Source organism: Tetrapisispora phaffii, chromosome 13 (genome assembly GCF_000236905.1).
Source record: "Tetrapisispora phaffii CBS 4417 chromosome 13, complete genome".
Classification (NCBI taxonomy): domain Eukaryota; kingdom Fungi; phylum Ascomycota; class Saccharomycetes; order Saccharomycetales; family Saccharomycetaceae; genus Tetrapisispora; species Tetrapisispora phaffii.
The window spans coordinates 350,456-371,268 of record NC_016532.1 but is presented as its reverse complement, the minus strand read 5'-3'; the positions used below and the strand labels follow the sequence as shown (position 1 = coordinate 371,268).

Sequence of the window (20,813 nt, the reverse complement as noted above, 5' to 3'; positions counted from 1 at the left end):
TATTAACAAGTGAAATGATGGATGAACTATAAGTTATTGATTAAAAAAATGCATTCAGTGTGGTATGTATACGCATACATAAAAAAGTCAAATCATATGAATCTGACTATATTACAGAATTCTTAATAATTTGGTATGATTCTTTGGAAATTTTGGTTTTCAGATTCAATCCTTGAGATATCTTGTTCTAACGCTTTAATTGCAAATTGGAATTCAGTTGAGTTCTTTATTCTAGCTTCTTCCCTTTTGGAACGATCTTGTAACCTTTTGTTTATAAATCTGGACTTTAACTCGTCTGTCTCTGTGGAATCTTGGTTAGCTTCTTTTTCTAATTTGTCATATTTGCTCTTTAATTTTTCTAGCTTTGATATCAAATTAAGTTCATCTGATTTTAAATTGGATAGCTTTTTGTCATTATCTTCGTAACTTGTTCTTAAGTTTTCTTCTAGCTTGCTATATTCTAATACTCTCTTCAAATGAAGATCTTTTTCTTTAAGATATCTCTCTTCTGTCTTTAACTCAAACTCAGATATTTCTTTTAGTTGCTGTTCTAATTTACTATTCATTTCTTCACTCTTCTTCAAAGAAATCTTTAGATTGTCCATTTTTGTTGTGCTCTTCTCATCATGAAAGATATTTTGGTCGATTTTTGACTTACAATTGTCGATCTCTTGCTTAATTGCGTTCAACTTTTTGCTTATTTCCTTCTTAGATTTTCTTAATTTTACTCTTTCTTCAGCTAAATTAGTGTTTGTTGTCAGGACAGAGTGCTTTAGAGTCAATAAAGGTGACAAAAATTTTCTATGATAAAATGAGGGAAAACTGAAATCAATTGTGTACATATTATTCATTGAAGCTGGCATATTTGTTGAGTTACTTTTTCTTCCATAAGTTAAACTTTCGCTAATACTTGATTGATCGCTATCGTCAGTACCATTTCTAGAACCTAAAGCTGAACTTGTCCTTACAACAACATCAGATATTAGATAATCAAATGAATCCTCTAATCGGTTAATAAATTGAATATCATAGGAACTTAATGGTACTAAACCGTTCACTTCGACGTACTCCTCACCTTCACGGTTAAGAAGCAGAGCACAAGATACCTCAGACCAAATTACACCATTAACCAATACAATCAGTTGACCTTCGTGTAAATTCTCGATATGGAACGTTATGGAATTGCAGCTTATATTAATGATACAGAGTTTATAATCATTGTTGCCTCTATTAAATATATTTTCATTTGTTGAAATAATATTCAATCTTTTGTACTCATCTGATGCTGATCTAGAGATCAATGCCATACTATTGTCTGCCTCAGTTGTATTAAACAAACTTTTCTTCACTACTTCAGCATTTAAATTGTTTGAATCGGAATTCTGATTAGATTGAGATGATTCAGAATGTTTGGTGTTATTAATGTTATTAATATTGTCTTTGGTAGTAGTCATGCCTTTTAAATATTTTTTTTCAAATATTGTTGCTCTAACAATAAAAAACATTGACCAAAGGGGAGATAAAGAATAGTTTCGTTTCCATTGAAAAAGATATCTTATGAAGTTCTCTATATTAGTTGTTTCTGTTATTTGGATATTAAATTTTTCATTACTATAATTATTTTTTCTAGAATTGTTATCTTTTGCATTAAAGTCATTAAAATTTCCGTTGTTCACCTCATTTAAAGTTGACTCATCAGAGCCTAATCTACTAGAGTCTATATTTAGTTGATAAAACTTATTTTTAATGATATTTGTATTATCTTTCAAATTTGAAGAATCACGATTACCTTTTTGTTTAGAATTAAAACCATTAGCCACAATAGGATCAGTCATTGCAACTGTCTGGGAGTTATAACTTGCAGAAACTTGTTCACAGAAGTTATAGTTGCTTATCGCGTCAGAAAATACAGTTATCAACTCACCGCCTCTGATTGAATCATCTGTGTTATTCGTATTATATTTGGAACCTTGTTGTGTATAATTATCGGTAGCTTGCATAAACTTTTGGTTTTCGCTCCCTTTTAATTTTGCATTTACATCATGTAACAATTGCACTACAATTAAATGAAATGAAAGTAAATAGAACAGAATATCTATATAATTGTTCACTTCTGTATTAAACATAAAAGGATTTGTAATCTCATAATTGTTATATGAATTCATCAATAGGTTGGTTCTTTGCTTAATATTTTCAAAGTAAATGATGTTCTCTCCTAATAATTTGTATAATTCATTCCTTTGTCTTAAAAAGGTCTGTAAGAAAAGACCATGTTGGGCGTATTCTTTAGTCCATGATATCGTAATTATCATTAAACAACTTAAAACAGCAAATAATAGTCTATTGGACTGCTGATTTACCATAGATGATGCTATGATAGATAATGCAAACTTTTGAATATATTTTATTATATCATATTTGAAGTAAGTTCTTAAAAACGAAGCTATCCCAATATTTACCAAAAACTCTATTATATGTTTATTATCTTTGAGATTTTTTGATATTGTCTTGTTGTCGTTAAGGATACCTTTCTTAAAATTCTCTAGATGGAGATCATTATAAGATGGTATTTTGTATAATAATATTGTAATGAATACATCAGATTTAAAATGTGTATATCTTTTTGAAATAATAAATAAAAATGATAGGACCAACAAATAAAAATTATTTAAATTCAACAATATAATGAATATTGCAAATGTATCAATCAATTTATTAGAAGTCATCAAACTCATTATGTTCAAACCATGAACATGGTGATTCTGATGATCTTGCATTTTGACATTATTTTTATTTCTTTGACCCTCTGAAAATGATCTTAGGTAAATATATTAACAGAAGCCTTTTAATCCTTTTATAAATACTTTTACTTTATGCAATAACTAAAAAGTCAATGTTCAAATATAAACAGTGAATCTAGTTGTTTTAATAAAAAATATAGTATCAATAAATTCAACATGCCTAACCAAAACATTTTAGTCGCTCCAAATGCGAATAAATTTCTAAATTAGAAATGATAATAAACTGGAGACACACGCCAAAACATTTGATAAATTATTTTTTACAAAATGATATTGTATTGTTTCTTACCCAATTTAGTACGTTGCTGCGACAATATAGAGACAATTTTACTTTTCTATTTGTGTTGAATTTAAAAATCATAATAGTTCGCGATGCCTCTTTCAGCGAAATGGCACCATAATAAACATCCAAAAGGAAGGCAACAAACAGATTCTCTAATGAAAATGTGTTTGAATGTTAAATTTAGTATTCGTTAAAATAACATGTATTATCTCAATGAAGAAATAGTAGTTTGAGGGTCTTGTTTTAGCTTGATCGACATATCGCAGATATATCATGTTTTATCACGGGTCTTAATGACCGAACTGGCACTTGTTTTTTCGTAAACTTAGCTAACAAGAAGATGCCAGTATATCAGGAACTGTTAGGGAATTTAGCTCTTCTAGGTATTACAGATGACTCGAGAGTTCTGTTCAACCTTATGTTTCATAAAGAAAGTTGGATTTGTTAGTAGAAAGGAGATCCCATGACGTATCTTGAAAGTATGACCAACAGTAACTCTTGCAATCACACAGTATGTTTTATTGCAACTACCATTTATTTGTTATTCAACTGTTGAGACCTTGATGTATTTTGTCACTTGCAGTTAATATAACTCTTGCACCCCATACTAGTGAATCGTAAATTTAGCCGCCAACCTTAAATAAATAACCGATAGCCTAATCTTATAGCCAGATACTTCAAAACAAAAGAGAACATCCATGTATGCACTAGTGCTAATGCAGTGGATAAATAGCTACCACTGGCTTCTTTCCAATTCCATCAAAACATGTTTATTTTTATTTTTAATATTTGGCCATCTTTCCAACAGATTGAGGAATATCCAGTCCATCTCTTTCAAGGAGTCCCATCAATCTACTAACAAAACTTAAATATTCTAACAATTTATTTCAATCATATGAACATATAACTGTTAGCATTGCATTTAGTACTCTATGAATGGCATGACAAAGTAGTTTATAATTAGCAAAAATGCAAGAAAGTATCTCTTTATATCAACTCATTTTTGCCGCCGTTGGCTTCTCATTTACTGTCGCAAACTGTCATCACCAAACACGAACAGCGTCAAGCAATGGAAGAACGTTATGGAAGTAAAAACGATGATTGATATAATTTGATTACTAACACTTATTTAAATGATTTGACATATATAAGTTGTGTTTTTGTTGTCCTTACTGAATCAAGCAACGAGAGACAGATACCAGATACCAGATAAAAGGATATAAATATAGGTATACAAGAACACAATGAGCGTGGTACATCCAGAAACAAATAAATATAATTTTAAATTTGAGCCGTTTTTAAGACAGGAATATAGTTTATCTTTGGACCCAGACAGGCCAATTTGTGAATATTACAATGGCATCTCGTCAGATTCATGTCCTTTGGGGAATAACTGTCCCAAGAAGCATGTGTTACCAATTTTCCACAATAAAATTGTCTGTAAACATTGGTTAAGAGGGTTATGCAAAAAAAATGATAATTGTGAATACTTGCACGAATATAATTTGAGAAAGATGCCTGAATGTGTATTCTTCAGTAAAAATGGATTCTGTACTCAAACTCCTGAGTGTCAATACCTGCACATAGATCCACTAAACAAAATCCCGAAATGTGAAGACTACGAACTAGGTTATTGTGCCCAAGGCCCTAATTGTAATAAAAGACACATCTCAAAGACGTTGTGCCAAAGATATTTGACAGGGTTTTGTCCCTTAGGGAAAGGTTGCGATTCAGCGCATCCTGTTTTTAACATATGGAATATGAACGATGATTCTATAAGAATCAAGAAAGACGAAGAAATCAATACAAGACAATCAGATGCCGAAAAGGAAAGAAGGTTGAATGCAATTATAAATGGTGAAATAGACTTTGACTGAAAATAAACACAAAATATTGCAGTGCATGTACAGTTTTGTTTCAATTTTACGTTAATATTTTTTTTTTTGACATTCTTCACCTGCATTTCCTCGCCGCAAAGCATATACAAAAGCTATATTCCATATTCAACTCTGCATCCTTAAATAAAATATATTAGAGCATCTTTAAGTGTACCTTCATCTAAGCCCTTGTCAATATAATTTAAATACTAATTAATCAATGATTCACTTTAGCTTTATGTAGATTAACTATGATCAAATTCAGAGTCACTTTTCACGGCAAACGCTAAATAACAAAAAAATATTATAAACAAAAAATAAATAAAGTTAATGAAACAGTTGGTATCAAGTAAACAAAACCTTTAAAATATTTCATATGATTTCCAAATAGGTAAGCATTATATGCATACAGATATAACGTCACTTAGAAAGATTTCACGAAAGTCAGGTATTGAATCTTTGGAATAGATCTTTTCCTGAGACTTCTACATTGTCTATAAAAAAAACAAAACACATTACATTTCATTTATTTTTTTATAACCTGGAACCAGAATTTCTTTTCCCGTTAGACACTAGGAGCTGAAAACAAAGAACCCATCTATTTAACACAATTTGTTTATTTTAATACATAATTGTAGGATTGGAAAAGAGTAAAATAAAATAGAAGTCACGTCTGCATTGTTATATTTTGAACTTTATATCACAAGTCGATACTACTGCACATACAATATACATCAGGTACCTGATAGAAACTGAAAGAGGAGGAAGCAAGCATAACCAATTATAGATATACAATATTAAATGAACGAAGACTTATCGGCAAGTTCCAATGCAAACAGTATCAACACTGATGCGTTACCCAATGAAGACATTAAATCTACAGAAGATAATAGTCTCCTGTATAGAGATTATGAAAGGATAAAAGATGAAGAGCCAAATGTAGGGAACCCTAATGAACACGACATAGAAGCTGGTATACATTCGTTAGAATTACCTGAACATGATTTCTCAAAACTACTGGAATTTGATTCAAAGCATAATGATGCAATTCTTTCGGCAGCAAATGATATACTGAATAGCACCGATATTGATAAAAAAGATACAATTGAGAGTCAAGAAGAACATAACGAGACCACTGGAAATACCGACAAACATAATAAGGTACAGTTAAATACAAAAGAGGGCGAAACAAATCCTAATGCAAACGAAATAACAAGTACTAATAGCGAAATAAGTGATAAAACGATTAAAAAAGAAGAGGAAAAATTTTTATCGACAGAAACCCCAAATGAATCAAAGCCCAATCCAGATCACTTTAAAATAATGAATTCTCCCCAATCTATTATCTACGAAAAAAATACTTTGTTCAATAGACAAAGGAAAAATTCCTTAACTCCAACAACTTTTAAGAATCATGAATTCCCTGCATCTTCCACTCGTATACCGAATCAAAATATCAGCAACGCATCAACTACAAATAATATAGTTAGTGGCCATTCATTAACAAATTCAAACATTAGCAACCAAAATAAATCTTCAAATAATGATGGAAGCATGCCATTAGTCGAAGAACAACCAACAATATCAGCATATGCTAGGCTAGATTTTCAGAGTTTTACATTTTATGTACAAACTCTACATGTAATAATAGGCAGAAGATCAGATAATGATTTTTCACATAAAGTAGACGTTAATTTAGGTCCTTCAAAATCAATCTCGAGGAGACATGCACAAATATTTTACAATTTTGGAACGGGAAGATTTGAATTGTCTGTAATAGGTAAAAACGGTGCCTTTATAGATGATGTTTTTATTGAAAGAGGTAATACTGTACCACTTCGAAACACCACAAAAATCCAAATTGGTCAAATACCATTCCAATTCATATTGCCTGAGAAAGATAAAAGTAATGAGAAAAATAATAGCAAAACTAAGAATGCCGAATCGGCAACCAATGTTTCTAAAACAGATACAACTAAGAAATCAAAGAAAAAACCAAGCACAGCAAAAACCAAAACTACTGCTGTTGCAAAGGATACTAATACAAAAGAAACTGTACCACAGACTACAAAGGAAGATAAAAAGCCTATCGCTAGTCCGAAAAAGAAGAAAGCTAAAGCAGCCGCTGCTGATGAAAAGAAAGCTCCAAAGCCACCAAAGAAGGTTTATAGTATTAACGAAATCCCTGTAGAGTACAGAACTAAACCTTTATCTTCATATTCATCATTATTGACCACTTGTCTTAAAAAATATTCCACCCAAAAAGGTATGTCACTTTCAGAGATATATTCTGGGATTAAGGAGTTATTTCCATATTACAAGTACTGTCCAGATGGTTGGCAAAGTTCTGTGAGACATAACCTGTCACTAAATAAATCGTTTAAAAAAATATCCAAAGAAGGAAAGGGTTGGTTATGGGGCCTTGATGAACAGCATATTGCAGAAAGAGAATTACAAAAGAAAAAACAAGCAGAAAATGCGGCTGCTAAGGCGCAAGCTAACCAACTGAAATTGGACCAACAAAAAGGACGTAAGACGACAAGCAGAACAAAAAAGTCTGGTAGCAGTGATGGAACGGGTAAAGAACAGAATATTTCGCAGACACTCGCAGCAAATAGATCAACTGTCAAAGAAAATAAGGTAGACGATCATCAAAGAACCATGAAATATTTACAAGAGCAGTTAATGATATTAACCAAAGATAGAAAAGGCCTTTCAAAGCCAGTCATAGCTTCGATATTAACTCAAGCACTGGCTATGACAATAAATCAAGTAACACAAGCAGCTAAAAATAAGGGTATAACGGGTAATCCATTAACTGCGTTAATGGATAAAAATCCTCAGCATCTGAATTTAATTTTAGCTGCTGCTGTAAATGCAGCAACCTCAAAAGTAACTAATGGTAAGATAAAACAGCTAGTCAATTTATCCTTATCGGCTGCAATGGTATCTGCTCCTGCTCCTAAAGCGAAACAGTCAACGTTAGCAAGTAGCTCGGTTAAGAAATCAACTGCAGCTAATAATAGTAGTGCTACTGAACCGGTAAAATCTTCTGTAAAATCAACCCCACCAGTAACTAAGAGTACCAACAGTGGAAGTTCCTTTGATCCAACATCATTATCACGATTCTTCCAGCCTAGGCAGCCTGCCCGTGTTACTCCTACCCCTGAACTAAAACGTACTATACCTAAGAAAAGAGCTTTATCCACCGCCTCGGATTCTTCTGGGGAAGAAGGTGAATCTAGCAGCGATGACAATAGTTCGAATGAATCTAGTTCCGAAGGGGAGGATGATGAAGAGGACGGGGAAAATACAAACGAAAATAACAAGTCGGATAACTCTGGATCTGAAACGAGCAGCGATGAAAGTGAGTCTAATGATGAATCAGATAATTCTGATGTTGAGGTTGGTGATCCTGAAAAGACTACACCAAAAGTAACAGCAAGTAAAGTGGAATATCAGAATAAAAACTCTGGCACAAACGGTAAAGAAGATACAGCTGCGGATAAATTAGAAGCAGAGAATAGTAATAATCCTACAACCGGTGCCGAAACTTCCATTTCTCACCAGAACACTAAGACGCAGGATACTGCAGGTGTTACAAAAGTGGGTCCTACTTCCGATGATATATTAGATTCAAAGTTGGAAGATATCCATACTTTGGAGAAGACAAATGTTAGCATTGTCCCAACTTCTGTCTCGATTGAAGATGCATTATCGGAAGCATTATTGGAAGATAATGATTTGATTGAGCACAGCGACGATCTTAACATCGATACTTCAGGCATAACTTCAATCGCCAATAACAATTCGTTAGAAAAAAGTCATAACATCGAGGCCATGGATGTTGATGAACTTAACGATCCTGAGAATATCGAAAACCATAATAATTCTTAATAAACTTATTTTTGATTAAAGTCAAAGAGGTTTCGTATTAGAGTTTAAATGATTTAAGGTACATCTGCATATATGTATCTATAGGAAATGCATACATAAATAACATTATTTATATAATTAATTCTTTTAAAAACATAGAAGGTGTTATATTCATTAAAAATTATAAGGTGTAATAATTTTATTCTTTATATATGCTAAAAATATATCTTATATAAATATATATGTGTTCTGTCGTTAATTTTTAAAATTAATATATAAGAAATAGTGATAAATCAACCAACGACGTTATTGAATGAACCTTCCTTTTCTTTAATTTCCCAAAAAGTCGAACCGACATCGTGGTTACCATGATAGACCCAACCATTTTCAGTGACATGATACAAATTAATTGAACCACCTGAATATGCATCTCTGTGAGCAGCAGCCAGGATCGATCTTTTCCCTAGATATAAAGCTTCATCGACTGTTAAATCCCATTTATAGTTTGAATCCAAAACACCATAGGCGAAAGTTTGACCAGAACCTACACAGAATACGTTACCTTTTAATCTTGTACCATCAGAATCGACGTAGTAGACGGTCGGACCTTCTTTCTTAGTGTAACCACAAATCATTGTACCCATTGACAAACCTGCACCTTTGTATTGATAAACCAAGTTGCTTAGAATTTTCGAAGCAGCAGCAACGGAGATACGTTCCTTCTCTTTCAATTCATGTAATCTACATTGGGAACCTAACCAAGTTTCCCAATATTGACAATCTGCTGCACCACCTGCCATGGTACCCAACAAGAAAGGATTAATCCTTATAACCTTGTTGACAGTCTGAGAGGCAACCCAATTACCTGCAGTGGCTCTTGAATCGACTGCAACGATGATCCCCCCTTGGAACCTGAACGCTAGTGTAGTGGTACCGTGTGCGATTTTAATTTTACAGTCTGGATTAGTAGCATCGTCGGTATGAGCCCTTAAAAAGTCTCTTGGAGCAGAGATAGGAGGCATAGTCAAAGAAGGAGCAATTTTGGAGAAGTTGTTGTTACCCAAAATGAAGTCCTCATTCAAATTATCTTCATTATCATACTGTAGTTCTTTTATTAGAGAGTTTTGGTTGAAACCGTTAGCAATGGCCTGCATCTTGTATGTGTATTCGCCAGTGAGTTTAGTGAGTGCCTTACAAGTCTGAGCCAGTATGAACAGTTGCCACGAGCACACCAAGAAACCAAATCATTAAACATATACTTATATCTAGAGACCATTGTATCTGTATATATATGTTATTAAGTTTATATATTTGTATGTGTGTGTGGTTATTAATTTGCCACTGCTTGGAAAACGGCAAAAATGGGGTTACCCTCTCCAACATAAACTGTGACTGCAAAACCCACACATCCAGGTATTAGAGCAGGATGTGTGGGTGTAGTTTTATTTTTTGGAGAAATTGTGCTTTTTGAAGATTCCGCCGTTTTCGTGCAAAACGGCCCGAGAACGCGCCGAAAACCAAGTTCCGACAGACGCACAGACGCACACCACTCTTTCAAATTGGAGGTGATGAGGTGTGAAAAGTTTCAGTTCTCATCTATAGTGTGAGATGGTAAAGCTAGCAATGAGTTCGTTGAACATGTATGTACGCTGATTACCGATGCTGCATATGGGTTGGTTTGTGATAAGTGTTGGAAACTTGGAAGTGCAGAATGCTTGTCAATTGTTTAACCTCTGATTGAATTTTCATCTGATATGTGTGGATGCTATATGTACATATAGTTGGATATCTCGATGTATATATAAAGAGAGGGTGTTCGTTTTCGCCATTGTTTATATCCTGTCTTAAACTCACCAATCCAAAGTTATCATAGCCAAAATGTCTGCTAAAGCTCAAAATGTTATGCGTGAATTGAAGATCGAGAAATTGGTCTTGAACATTTCTGTTGGTGAATCTGGTGACAGATTAACCAGAGCCTCCAAGGTTTTAGAACAATTATCTGGTCAAACTCCAGTTCACTCCAAGGCTAGATACACAGTCAGAACTTTCGGTATCAGAAGAAACGAAAAGATCGCTGTTCACGTCACTGTCAGAGGTCCAAAGGCTGAAGAAATCATAGAAAGAGGTCTAAAGGTCAAGGAATATCAATTAAGAGACAGAAACTTCTCTGCTACTGGTAACTTCGGTTTCGGTATTGAAGAACACATCGATTTAGGTATCAAGTACGATCCATCTATTGGTATTTTCGGTATGGATTTCTACGTCGTCATGGGCAGACCAGGTGCTAGAATTGCTAGAAGAAAGAGATGTAGAGCTACCATCGGTAACTCCCACAAGACCTCCAAGGAAGACACTATCTCTTGGTTCAAGCAAAAATACGATGCTGATGTTTTAAACAAATAGATTTAACTCTGAAAAAATTATTATATTTATTCTTTATATACGTTTTCTAGGAACTTAATATTTGAAATAAAAACACATACCATACTTTTGAAACATATATCAACGGCTCCTGCCCGTTGACTAATTACATACAAATGCACAACTGTCTATATATTAAACCGTTTTATTATTGTCAATGAGAAAGCAAAAATCATTGCAGATTCTTGATCAATTGGTTATGCCATTGTTTCTCCAACTCTTGCAAAGTAACATTACCTTCCATTTGCAACCTCTCTCTATGCTTATTCAGATCCACAATCTGTTTCAGTTGCCTGTCCATTGTCTCTTGTAAATGTTGTCCATCGTCCTTCATACACTCATTATTTATTATCCATTGGTTCATCATCGTCTTCGGGAGGAGCTCCTTCAACACGAGCTCTTGGTGTCGCAGATACGCCTCATTAATCATAAGACTCTCCACACTACTCCCTTCATCGATACTATACCGTTGTAAACTAATCCTTGGCTGTTTACGTTTACTGTCTGGGTCATCGCAGTCATCAGGCATCGCACGCTTCCTCTCGTCTAATTCAGAGACCGCAAGCATCTTGACAACCTCGGGATGCATCTCTGCCCCATCCATAACTTGTTCTCTCGTCTCTTCATACAACTTTTCTATCTGTTCCTGGTACTCAACCTCTTCAACGTCAACAAAAGGTAAGAAACTCATCGCAAAAAACCCAGGTCTCGTCGCTCGCACTTTCTGTTCGTCTTAGCTGCTATAACCAACCCAACAAGAAATCTCTTAACAACAACTCGATTCACCCACTCCTCATATACGCACACTCAGCACACCGTTACTCCTCCAACTGTCAACAACCCATCTTGTTCTTACAGCAGACACTCAATCCACAAACTGTTAACTCATCTGAGTCTCTGTCTCTAGAAATTGTAATTCAGAAACTGCGTTACCCAGCCGCCACAACGCCGGTTACCCGACCATGCGTTTCCTGCCCCATAGTTAACGTTCGGCATCCATAATGAGCATCGGGATAAAGATGTGGATTTCAGTACCATAAGAAGGTTAGAAGTTGATCAATGCCTGGTCTTCTTGGATGCATGTGCGTGCATCGAGACCCTGAACACAGACATTGGAGAGTTGCTGCTGCTGCCGATTGATATATTAGCTTAGGATTCCTTCCCACCCCTCTAGCACACTTTTAATTCGGATAAAATTGGTAAAGAGATATACTATGTCTGCCAGATTAACTTTTAAACGCTACGTCTCGGACGTCGCTGCTAAGGAGAGATTGGACCAATTTCTTGGCTATTACGCAACCAAACATGCTCTGAGGCCACTTGTATACCGCCCTAAGAACTCTAATATCCTATTGACCATGGATCTGAAGGATTCTAAAACTGGCAAGCCACTTAAGCCTCACGAGCCATTTAGACCAATTGCGAAGACTGTTCTGCACGAATACATCGGATCACTGAAGGTTTCTGCAGATGAGACAAATGAATTAGCACAATGGTACAAGAGTTGGACGTCAATCTCCACTAGAAAGCGTGAAGTGTACAAATACTTCAATGGTGCCCATTTGCAAGATATTTTGTTTAAAGCCTTCTTCCAGACAGGGAGTTATTCTCACTTACTGAGCTCGATGTATTCCAATATTCCAAAATTTCAAAAAGCTGGCAACGTCGAAGCATACGATATTGATCATTTTTTCAATGCTATATTAACTTGCAATCTGCATAGAAATAAAATCAAAGTTTACAATGATCCAACTATTGCATTGAAAAAAATAAACGTTGCATTTACTAACTCAAAAGGAACCGATACGTTTGGTTTGGCAAAACCATTAATACAGCAATTGGCCAAGCAATTGAATTTCTCTGCTGATGAGTTAATATCCAAATATAAAATGGCCCAAGAGATTAACCTACCTCAATTGGAGGAGACAAATAAACCGTCGAAATTTTATTTAGAGCAAAGAGGTACCTATATCATAACTAGAACATTGGAAGAGTTTGCAACCGAAACTGTAGACCCAAAAATCGTTGCGTTCAATAGATCTTACAGATCTCTTGCGGATAGTTTAGGTCACAATACGGATGTCTATGACAGCTATATGAGTACGGTGAATGAGGTATGGAAAGATACTCAGGCCGCTGAAAACACTAAGGAAACCGAAACTGAAGAGAACAAGTAGATTATCCGTTAAGATCGATGTATCTCTCTTCCTTAAAAGTATTAAATTTGACGATTAATCATATAATTACCTGAAGATAGGCTATATAACACCCTTGTACATAATAATTAACATTGTTAATCAATATCATAATGTTTTTAGATCGAATTCTTTTGCAATATCAACATCTTGTTGTTAAACGAATTAAAGGCAACCCGTGAACAAAATGGCTTCCTATATCAAAATTGAAATGTTAGAAGGGGTAGAAACGATTTAATCAACTATTAGAAGTTGTTTTTATGGTGCAATTCTTATGAACATTGTAGATACCAATACTTTATATAGAATATTATTCATCTAACAGATATCTAATTACAATACAAAATGAGTTTTGTCAAACCAGCTTCACATTTATTGCTATATTCTTTTGCGTATGATATTTTAAGCACCTATTTTTAAAACCTCGGTTCAATTGTTAAATATATGATTACTAACTATCAACCAATTATTATCGTTTATCTAGTTTTGGTGGAGCTACATTTTATTCCTATGTTGCCTCACCTCTAATGTTTAAAACATTGGAGAAAGATCAATTTTCTAAAATGCAAAGTAAAATATTTCCAGGTTATTTTTGCATGCAAACAGTGACACCTGTGATTTTAGGACTCACTTCCCCAGTTGCCCTTTCAAAAGGCTCCATTACTTGCTTATTAACCGCTGTTGCCTCTGGGTTAGTAAATTTCGTTTATTTACAACCAAAATCTCATAAAATCAAGGAAGAGAGACATGCTTTAGCAGCTAGACTGGAAGGAAAAGAACTGATGGCGTTCGATGAAGACTTGAAAAAATCATTTGGTAGAACTCATGGGATTAGTTTACTATTTAATTTTACCAATAATGCTAGTATGCTAGTTTATGGGGTTTATTTAGCTAAAAACTTATTGAGATATATTCCAAAATAGTGATGAGAGTGCTTAAGCGCCAATTCACATATTGGTCACAAATCCATTAGTCTGTGAAAAGAACTGTAAATACTACACCCTTACTATAAAATTCAAATATTGACATTAAGTCATCAACAAAATGAAAGAACTGGTGGTTTTAATTTAATTCTTGGGTATGTTAATTATTTGTCATATACAAAATATGCAAACTATATTCATTATATCTATATATATACAGAAGTAAATACGAATGCTAGAAAGTACAGTAAAGATACATCATACTTTCAATTGCATTAATACTTTATATTTAATCCATTCTCATCACTGTTGGATAACTAGATAAACAATTTACAAAAAAAGGATAATCGAAGAGCATGTACAAGCAGAAATTCCCAATTTTAAAAGCAGCAACTTGGGATAGTCTAGTTCCGTTATTCGTCAATACCAATTCCTTGACTCATGGCTTCTAATTCAGCGGCAGCAGCTGAAACAGAAGATGAATCAGGTTGGATACCGTTGATGATAGAAGCGATATTCGTTGGTGGGTATACTGCAATCATTAACACAATCAGTTCGTAGATACTTTCTGGGACACTTCTTTGATAGATACCCAATAGATCAGCTGGGCTTGGATAGACACTCAAAGCCTTATAAAATTTACAAGCAGATTCCATTTCTTTACCTGGGACAGATGCTAAACGTTCACCCATTTCAACATTAGTAGCGAAAGCGGCTTCCCTCTCAGCGGGAGCAGTTGGAATAGGGTCAGTAGCCAACTCTTTTGCTAAGCTATCACCGACTTCTTTCAATTTCTTCTGTTTATCTTCTTCTTGTTGTTGTTTAGCAGCTTTCATCTGTTTTTTGTGTTCTTTCTTTAGGTTTTTCCTAAACATCAAGTTATTTCTTCTTTGATAATCAAAATAAATAGCATAACCAGTAATAGACAAGGCTGTAACAGCACCTGCAATGGATACGAAACGAGAAAACGAACTAGATTGAGACATGTTCAATTTTCTAAAATAATACACGACAGGAAAAGTTTAATGTATTCTTGATGTTTCTTCTATAAGCAACGACCAAAAAAACCAAAAGAAGCAGCAAGTTGTTATCTCAATTATAATAAAAGTATGACTAAATAAACAACAATATTCTATTTGAACCTTTCTTATAATTGAAATGGATCATTTTGACTTTAAAAATGAATAACATCTGATTTTCTTTACTGGTCTTGTTATTTGTTTCACGATTTTGATGAAATCGCCTATGCGTTTAATTTAAAAAATTTCAGACTTCAAAATAATTGGAAACATCATATTAAGATAAGATGAGATGGCATAGATTCATAAATATATTAAAAGATATATATATATATTTGTTTATTAGAGTTATAATAACTTATCCATATAGTATTATACCTAGACGCTCTTGCTAAGAATTGTATTTGATTTAGAGATTGCTGTTGCTTCAAAATCGTGATACGTTGATATAATCGCTCGTACCCAATCATAAACATGGTGGCCAAGAAGAGAACAACACTGAGAAATAAAGCTGCTTCTAAAAAACCGAATAATAGTCTAAATGGTTCAGAAGCGGTGTTTCACCAACTATCGACACCAAATTCCTTCCCAGAGGATCCAAAAGCATTTTTACATCAACTGAGAGAGACTAAGAAGGAAAAGCAAATGAATAAGCAAGATACCTTCTTGACTCAAATTAAAGAAAGAGCTGCTGGCAATCCTGATTTTGCAGGTATTTCGAAGTCTTCAATTAGACGTAGGAAAAGAAACATGAAAAATGACTTGAAACCAAAGATGAATGATCTGTTGTTGTCTTTGAACAAGGAAGCTGGTTTAAAAGAGATTTTAGAGAATGACCACAAAACTGGTAGCCTCGAGGATGAAGACATGATGGTAGATACTAATGTTACCAAAATAACAAAATCAACAAAATATAGACACATAAATAATGAAACCAGTGCTTCGGTTAAAATCAAAAAAAATCAACCAAGCATAAGAAACCAGAAAGGTGCTAAACAATTAACTAAAGATGAATCTAAGAGATTTGTTCAAGTTCTTAACAATAATGCATTCAAAGCTGATCCATTTGGCTCGTTAAAAGAAATCATAAAGATGCAAAAATTTTAGGATATGAAACAGCTGATAACATTCAAGGTTTCAATTAAGCGGTCATCATATTGCTACCTAGAATTCACCAATTCGCATTGCATAATATAAAAATTCCCAAAAATATATATTAACACCTATCATTTAAATAATAAATATTTTTCCCACTAGATATTGTAATATTTATATTATCCTATAAATCCTCACGGAATAGATCTCATGCGAAGATAATATCATCCGAAATACTTACCATTAATAAAAGGGACAAACACTTGTTCTCTAAAACTATTTAGCTCTGTTCTATCTAAATGTTGTGCCATCAGTTCGTTGAACAATAGTTCCAAATTTCCCAGTTCAATGTCTATTTCTTTGATGGCAGTCATGTTGCTGCGAATTTCATCTTGGTCAGAAAGTTTGGAGTTTTCTGCCAGTATCACTGTCTTTCGTTTCCAACAGCTGACAATATCATTAAAAATCTTTCTTTTGGCAAATTTATTTTTCATTATATCGTCAATTTCAGTTGTTAACTTCTCTGTTAGTATATCTGACTCTTTAATTGATTTCTCAATATCTAATACATTATTTTTACCAACTTCATTTTTGTTATCAAGGAAGTTTAGTATGGATGTAACCCATGCTATATATTCTTCGATAACATTTTCTTTATCATTATTTAAGAAATGATTTAACAATGACAAAAATTCATCTTCATATTTATCAAGCAAGTTTTTAATTCTGCAAATTACATCAAACTTAGTACAAGTACCTAACCTTCCAAACACAACCTTATCCACTAATTTTATCAAATCTGTCATAAATCTTTCAAATAACTTTAAGCCCTTATCCACGTCTGCAATATTAAAAAGTTTCACCATTGGATCATAAATTAAATTAACAATTGCTTTCAGTAACTGGGCCAAGACTGGATCTTGCCAAACCTTTTTCATTAACTTCTTATCATTATTTTTAAAATATAGCTTTTGTAAGTCCTTTAAGTTTGCAAAATAACTGGATTCTTGTTTTTCAGACTCACTGACGACTCCAACAGATTTGTTTTGGACTTTCCAGGCAGTATACGATTCTATAACACTATCGACATCTTTCTGGGATACTTTTCGAAGCTGAGAGTACTTCATTAATACTATTAATACCATCGGCATACCCATCTTTTGAGATTCGGCTCTTATTTCATCTAATGACAGTTCATTCGATATTTGATTCTTTTCTACAAATAGCTTAATATGATCGATTATCGTTTGTGATCCATTAGATTCTTCAATTATCTTTTTCTCTAGTTTTTTAATAACTTTAGTCTGAACTCTAATATCTTCAGTTATAATAGTTATAAACATAGTTTGAAATAAAGAATAACCCCCAAATGGCTGGCTTAAAAATAAATCTGTCATACCTTTCATAATAGACATGGGATTGGTAACTTTCATGATTTGACTCATCATGTTGTAAGGTATTAGGTTATGCAACATCCTTACTTGATTGAAAAGACCACGACTGCCTCTCTTGCTTAAAAACAAATGATAAATCACAGAGGAGGCAGTTAACTTTAGCCATTCAGAGAAATGTTGAACATCATCAGACATCAAACTAATCTCATTCTGCATTTTAAATTCATTAATAATATTTTTTATGTAATCGTCATCTTTCTCTAATTTTGACCTAAATCCAGACATTGATTGACTTAAAATATGCATTGTTTCTTCCATTTCCTCTTGATTAGAAACTTCATCTTGTAAATTTGAAGCATCGACTAATTTACGCGAATTTATATCCTCTTGTATCTCCGATGGTAATGAATCTAATTGTACATTATTGCTATTTAAAAATGTGTTCAACGAAACACTATAAGCAATCTCTTCATCTTCTGTTAATTTCCTCAAATATTGTCTGAAGGAAGTTCTTGTAATATCACGAGATAAATTAGAATTATTTTTATTGTTATCTTTATCATCAACAAATTCAAAATTTATATCCTCAGAGTGTGCATCATTTATTGCTGAATCGATCCCCATATTTAGTTTGTCCAATGAAATCTCAGAATCATTTACTATTATAGATGGTTTCTGCTCACCTGTATGAAGAGCATCTGCTAATCTTACGTGTGAGGTTGAAGTTTGAATACCTTCATGAGAAGTTGTAGACGTATCGGTAGCCTTCTGTTTATGAGGAAGTTTTGGTAATTTTTTTGCAGGAAACTCTTTTTTGAGAATATTTGAGAATTCAATAAAATCGTAATAACTCTTTTGTAAATATTTGTGAGTTACCTCATGCTCGTTTTTATTGTAAACTTCTAAGATAAAGTAATGAGTGGGCTTTGACATCAATGAGAGGGGTGATACCGAAGAATTTCCTGTCGTAATTTTTGAAATAAATGCTGTTGATGATGCAGAGGTTACTGATAATGCTGATTTCATCCACTTTTTTGTGGAGGACATACCAAAACTGGAGGTAATGGAAGTGGCAGATAATTTACTACCACCAAGTTTGCTTGATTTATTCTGACCTTTTTGAATTTTATCTAAAGCTTTTAAGTTGTTTTCCAATACTCCAATTATGTTAATATTCCAGTTATTTATGAAAAGTTCTTCAGATGTAACTAGATATCGAATTGTATCAGGCATACCTATGCCTAAATGCTTCAATCTAGATTTTTTCTCTATGCCCTGTTCTTCTAGATACTTCTGCTTTTCCTTCGTATAGTATAAGCTTTCATTAGCGGTAATTATGTTTGAAGCAAAAAATGAATATACTAATTTATTTATCACGGTAGACATCATTTTTCTCTTTGAAGATTTTTCTCTATCTAGACTATCACTGAATGGCAATGACATAAAATATTCATAGAAGGGCTGCACTTTCTGTTGCCAAAATTTTGTTTTAAGGGCTTCGTCAGAATTATTTAATAACGGAAATTTAATTATAAATTCTTTTAGAAAGTAATTTAACATATTGAAAGCGTTCGGGTCTGAATCATTGCCATATAGTGACGTAACATCTGCATTTGCCAACTTATTAGCCCCATTATCACCGCTGGTGATAGAAAGTAAACTAATATTACTTTTACTTTTTATACCATTATAATTCGGGGAATTAGGAATCAACGTAGATGAGAACATACCCGATGATCTCTTCTTATTAGCGGTGTTATCGATTGGATCCGTAGAACAGAAAGGGTAGCCAAACTTCCGTAAGGCGAATGGATCATCTAGTAGTGCAATTTCATTTTCTAATTCCAACTTCAAAAGTTCCTTTTTAATGTAATGTTCTTGCACAGGTGTTATGATTTTCTCCTCCATCTTTCGAGCAGGGAATTGTATTCAACGAGATAAAAACAATTGTAAGTCAAATTATCAACACTTACTTGCAATGGTGCATAGGGATTGGCCTTTGAATGCGATACAATGCCTTTATACTGTCTTAAATCAGCCGACTATCCTTTCATCTTGTCCAGAATCCAAAATATTATCGAAAAGTATGGAATTCTTAAAAATATAAAAGCTCAGGAATTCAAATTATTTCCGCTTTCGAACATGTTACTGTTTCAGGAAATATAGAAAAAAGAGTACAAGCACTGTAAAACAAATGAAACAAGTAGTTTTCGTTGTTGTAATGTGAACTACAAAAGAACTGCAATAGACAGATAGAGTATGACTGAGGGATGTAATAACAGGTAGATGATAGACAAAGATGATAGGCAGACTATCGTCTTCTAGCAGATGGGAAGCGCAGACTCATATCGCTCCGTGTCCCTATCAACACGAAGACAGGGTTTTTTTTCGCATATTCTGTATTACAGATAATTACATGATTCTCTCGAAGCCTAAATGTATAAGCAGGTCTCTGCTTTATACTTTTAGTCCTGCTACTAGTTTCCAGAAAATGTATTAGTGTCAGAATTATTGTAGTGTATGTGACAGAACTAAGTGTTTATGACACTTTGAGTCCAGAACCAATAGATCACTTACTAATGGAAAGAAGGTCCAGAACAATCTTCCAAGTGGTAGGTGAAAATTTCTCACTACAATGTAAATGGCTACATGATAAACACAGATGTACAATACAGACACTAAAGAGCCTAGGAGGATCGAATGAACACGTACACATGTTCATTCAACTGTCAGATTAACTCATATATAAGGAGGGCATCTAACTCTATATAGAATAGTTTAATTACACTAATAAAAGATCAATCGATTATTTAACTATAAAGAAGATGGACTATACTAGAGCAACTGAAGTAGCTAATGACACTAACTTAGATGTTGGAACTACCCAACATAAGCTTGTTTCTCCACAATTAGGGTATATGTCAGTATA

The 20,813-nt window shown here is 33.6% G+C and overlaps 11 protein-coding genes across 11 annotated transcripts; 6 read left to right on the top strand and 5 right to left on the bottom strand.

Annotated features, from left to right (window-relative positions):
* Nucleotides 1-122: 122 nt before the first annotated feature.
* Nucleotides 123-2,777, bottom strand: NNF2 (Nnf2p; the record flags this gene model as incomplete). The annotated part of the gene is made up of 1 exon (XM_003688139.1): nt 123-2,777. One exon carries the CDS (start codon nt 2,775-2,777, stop codon nt 123-125), a length of 2,655 nt encoding a protein of 884 aa, XP_003688187.1.
* Nucleotides 2,778-4,328: 1,551 nt separating this feature from the next.
* Nucleotides 4,329-4,961, top strand: YTH1 (cleavage polyadenylation factor RNA-binding subunit YTH1; the record flags this gene model as incomplete). The annotated part of the gene is made up of 1 exon (XM_003688138.1): nt 4,329-4,961. One exon carries the CDS (start codon nt 4,329-4,331, stop codon nt 4,959-4,961), a length of 633 nt encoding a protein of 210 aa, XP_003688186.1.
* An 801-nt stretch (nt 4,962-5,762) lies between these two features.
* On the top strand, nt 5,763-8,858 carry FHL1 (Fhl1p; the record flags this gene model as incomplete). Its single annotated transcript, XM_003688137.1, has 1 exon — nt 5,763-8,858. The coding sequence occupies one exon, from the start codon at nt 5,763-5,765 to the stop codon at nt 8,856-8,858; it is 3,096 nt and encodes a 1,031-aa protein (XP_003688185.1).
* Nucleotides 8,859-9,130: 272 nt separating this feature from the next.
* On the bottom strand, nt 9,131-9,991 carry PRE2 (proteasome core particle subunit beta 5; the record flags this gene model as incomplete). Its single annotated transcript, XM_003688136.1, has 1 exon — nt 9,131-9,991. The coding sequence occupies one exon, from the start codon at nt 9,989-9,991 to the stop codon at nt 9,131-9,133; it is 861 nt and encodes a 286-aa protein (XP_003688184.1).
* A 724-nt stretch (nt 9,992-10,715) lies between these two features.
* TPHA0M01740 (60S ribosomal protein uL5) lies at nt 10,716-11,240 on the top strand (the record flags this gene model as incomplete). Its single annotated transcript, XM_003688135.1, has 1 exon — nt 10,716-11,240. The coding sequence occupies one exon, from the start codon at nt 10,716-10,718 to the stop codon at nt 11,238-11,240; it is 525 nt and encodes a 174-aa protein (XP_003688183.1).
* A 190-nt stretch (nt 11,241-11,430) lies between these two features.
* Nucleotides 11,431-11,949, bottom strand: SNT309 (Snt309p; the record flags this gene model as incomplete). The annotated part of the gene is made up of 1 exon (XM_003688134.1): nt 11,431-11,949. The coding sequence occupies one exon, from the start codon at nt 11,947-11,949 to the stop codon at nt 11,431-11,433; it is 519 nt and encodes a 172-aa protein (XP_003688182.1).
* Nucleotides 11,950-12,472: 523 nt separating this feature from the next.
* On the top strand, nt 12,473-13,435 carry MRP13 (mitochondrial 37S ribosomal protein mS44 MRP13; the record flags this gene model as incomplete). Its single annotated transcript, XM_003688133.1, has 1 exon — nt 12,473-13,435. One exon carries the CDS (start codon nt 12,473-12,475, stop codon nt 13,433-13,435), a length of 963 nt encoding a protein of 320 aa, XP_003688181.1.
* A 363-nt stretch (nt 13,436-13,798) lies between these two features.
* Nucleotides 13,799-14,376, top strand: TPHA0M01710 (DUF4149 domain-containing protein; the record flags this gene model as incomplete). The annotated part of the gene is made up of 2 exons (XM_003688132.1): nt 13,799-13,845; nt 13,938-14,376. The coding sequence occupies 2 exons, from the start codon at nt 13,799-13,801 to the stop codon at nt 14,374-14,376; spliced, it is 486 nt and encodes a 161-aa protein (XP_003688180.1).
* A 413-nt stretch (nt 14,377-14,789) lies between these two features.
* TOM20 (TOM complex receptor protein TOM20) lies at nt 14,790-15,362 on the bottom strand (the record flags this gene model as incomplete). The annotated part of the gene is made up of 1 exon (XM_003688131.1): nt 14,790-15,362. The coding sequence occupies one exon, from the start codon at nt 15,360-15,362 to the stop codon at nt 14,790-14,792; it is 573 nt and encodes a 190-aa protein (XP_003688179.1).
* A 507-nt stretch (nt 15,363-15,869) lies between these two features.
* On the top strand, nt 15,870-16,502 carry SLX9 (Slx9p; the record flags this gene model as incomplete). The annotated part of the gene is made up of 1 exon (XM_003688130.1): nt 15,870-16,502. The coding sequence occupies one exon, from the start codon at nt 15,870-15,872 to the stop codon at nt 16,500-16,502; it is 633 nt and encodes a 210-aa protein (XP_003688178.1).
* Nucleotides 16,503-16,714: 212 nt separating this feature from the next.
* On the bottom strand, nt 16,715-19,792 carry TPHA0M01680 (uncharacterized protein; the record flags this gene model as incomplete). The annotated part of the gene is made up of 1 exon (XM_003688129.1): nt 16,715-19,792. One exon carries the CDS (start codon nt 19,790-19,792, stop codon nt 16,715-16,717), a length of 3,078 nt encoding a protein of 1,025 aa, XP_003688177.1.
* Between the last annotated feature and the right edge of the window lie 1,021 nt (nt 19,793-20,813).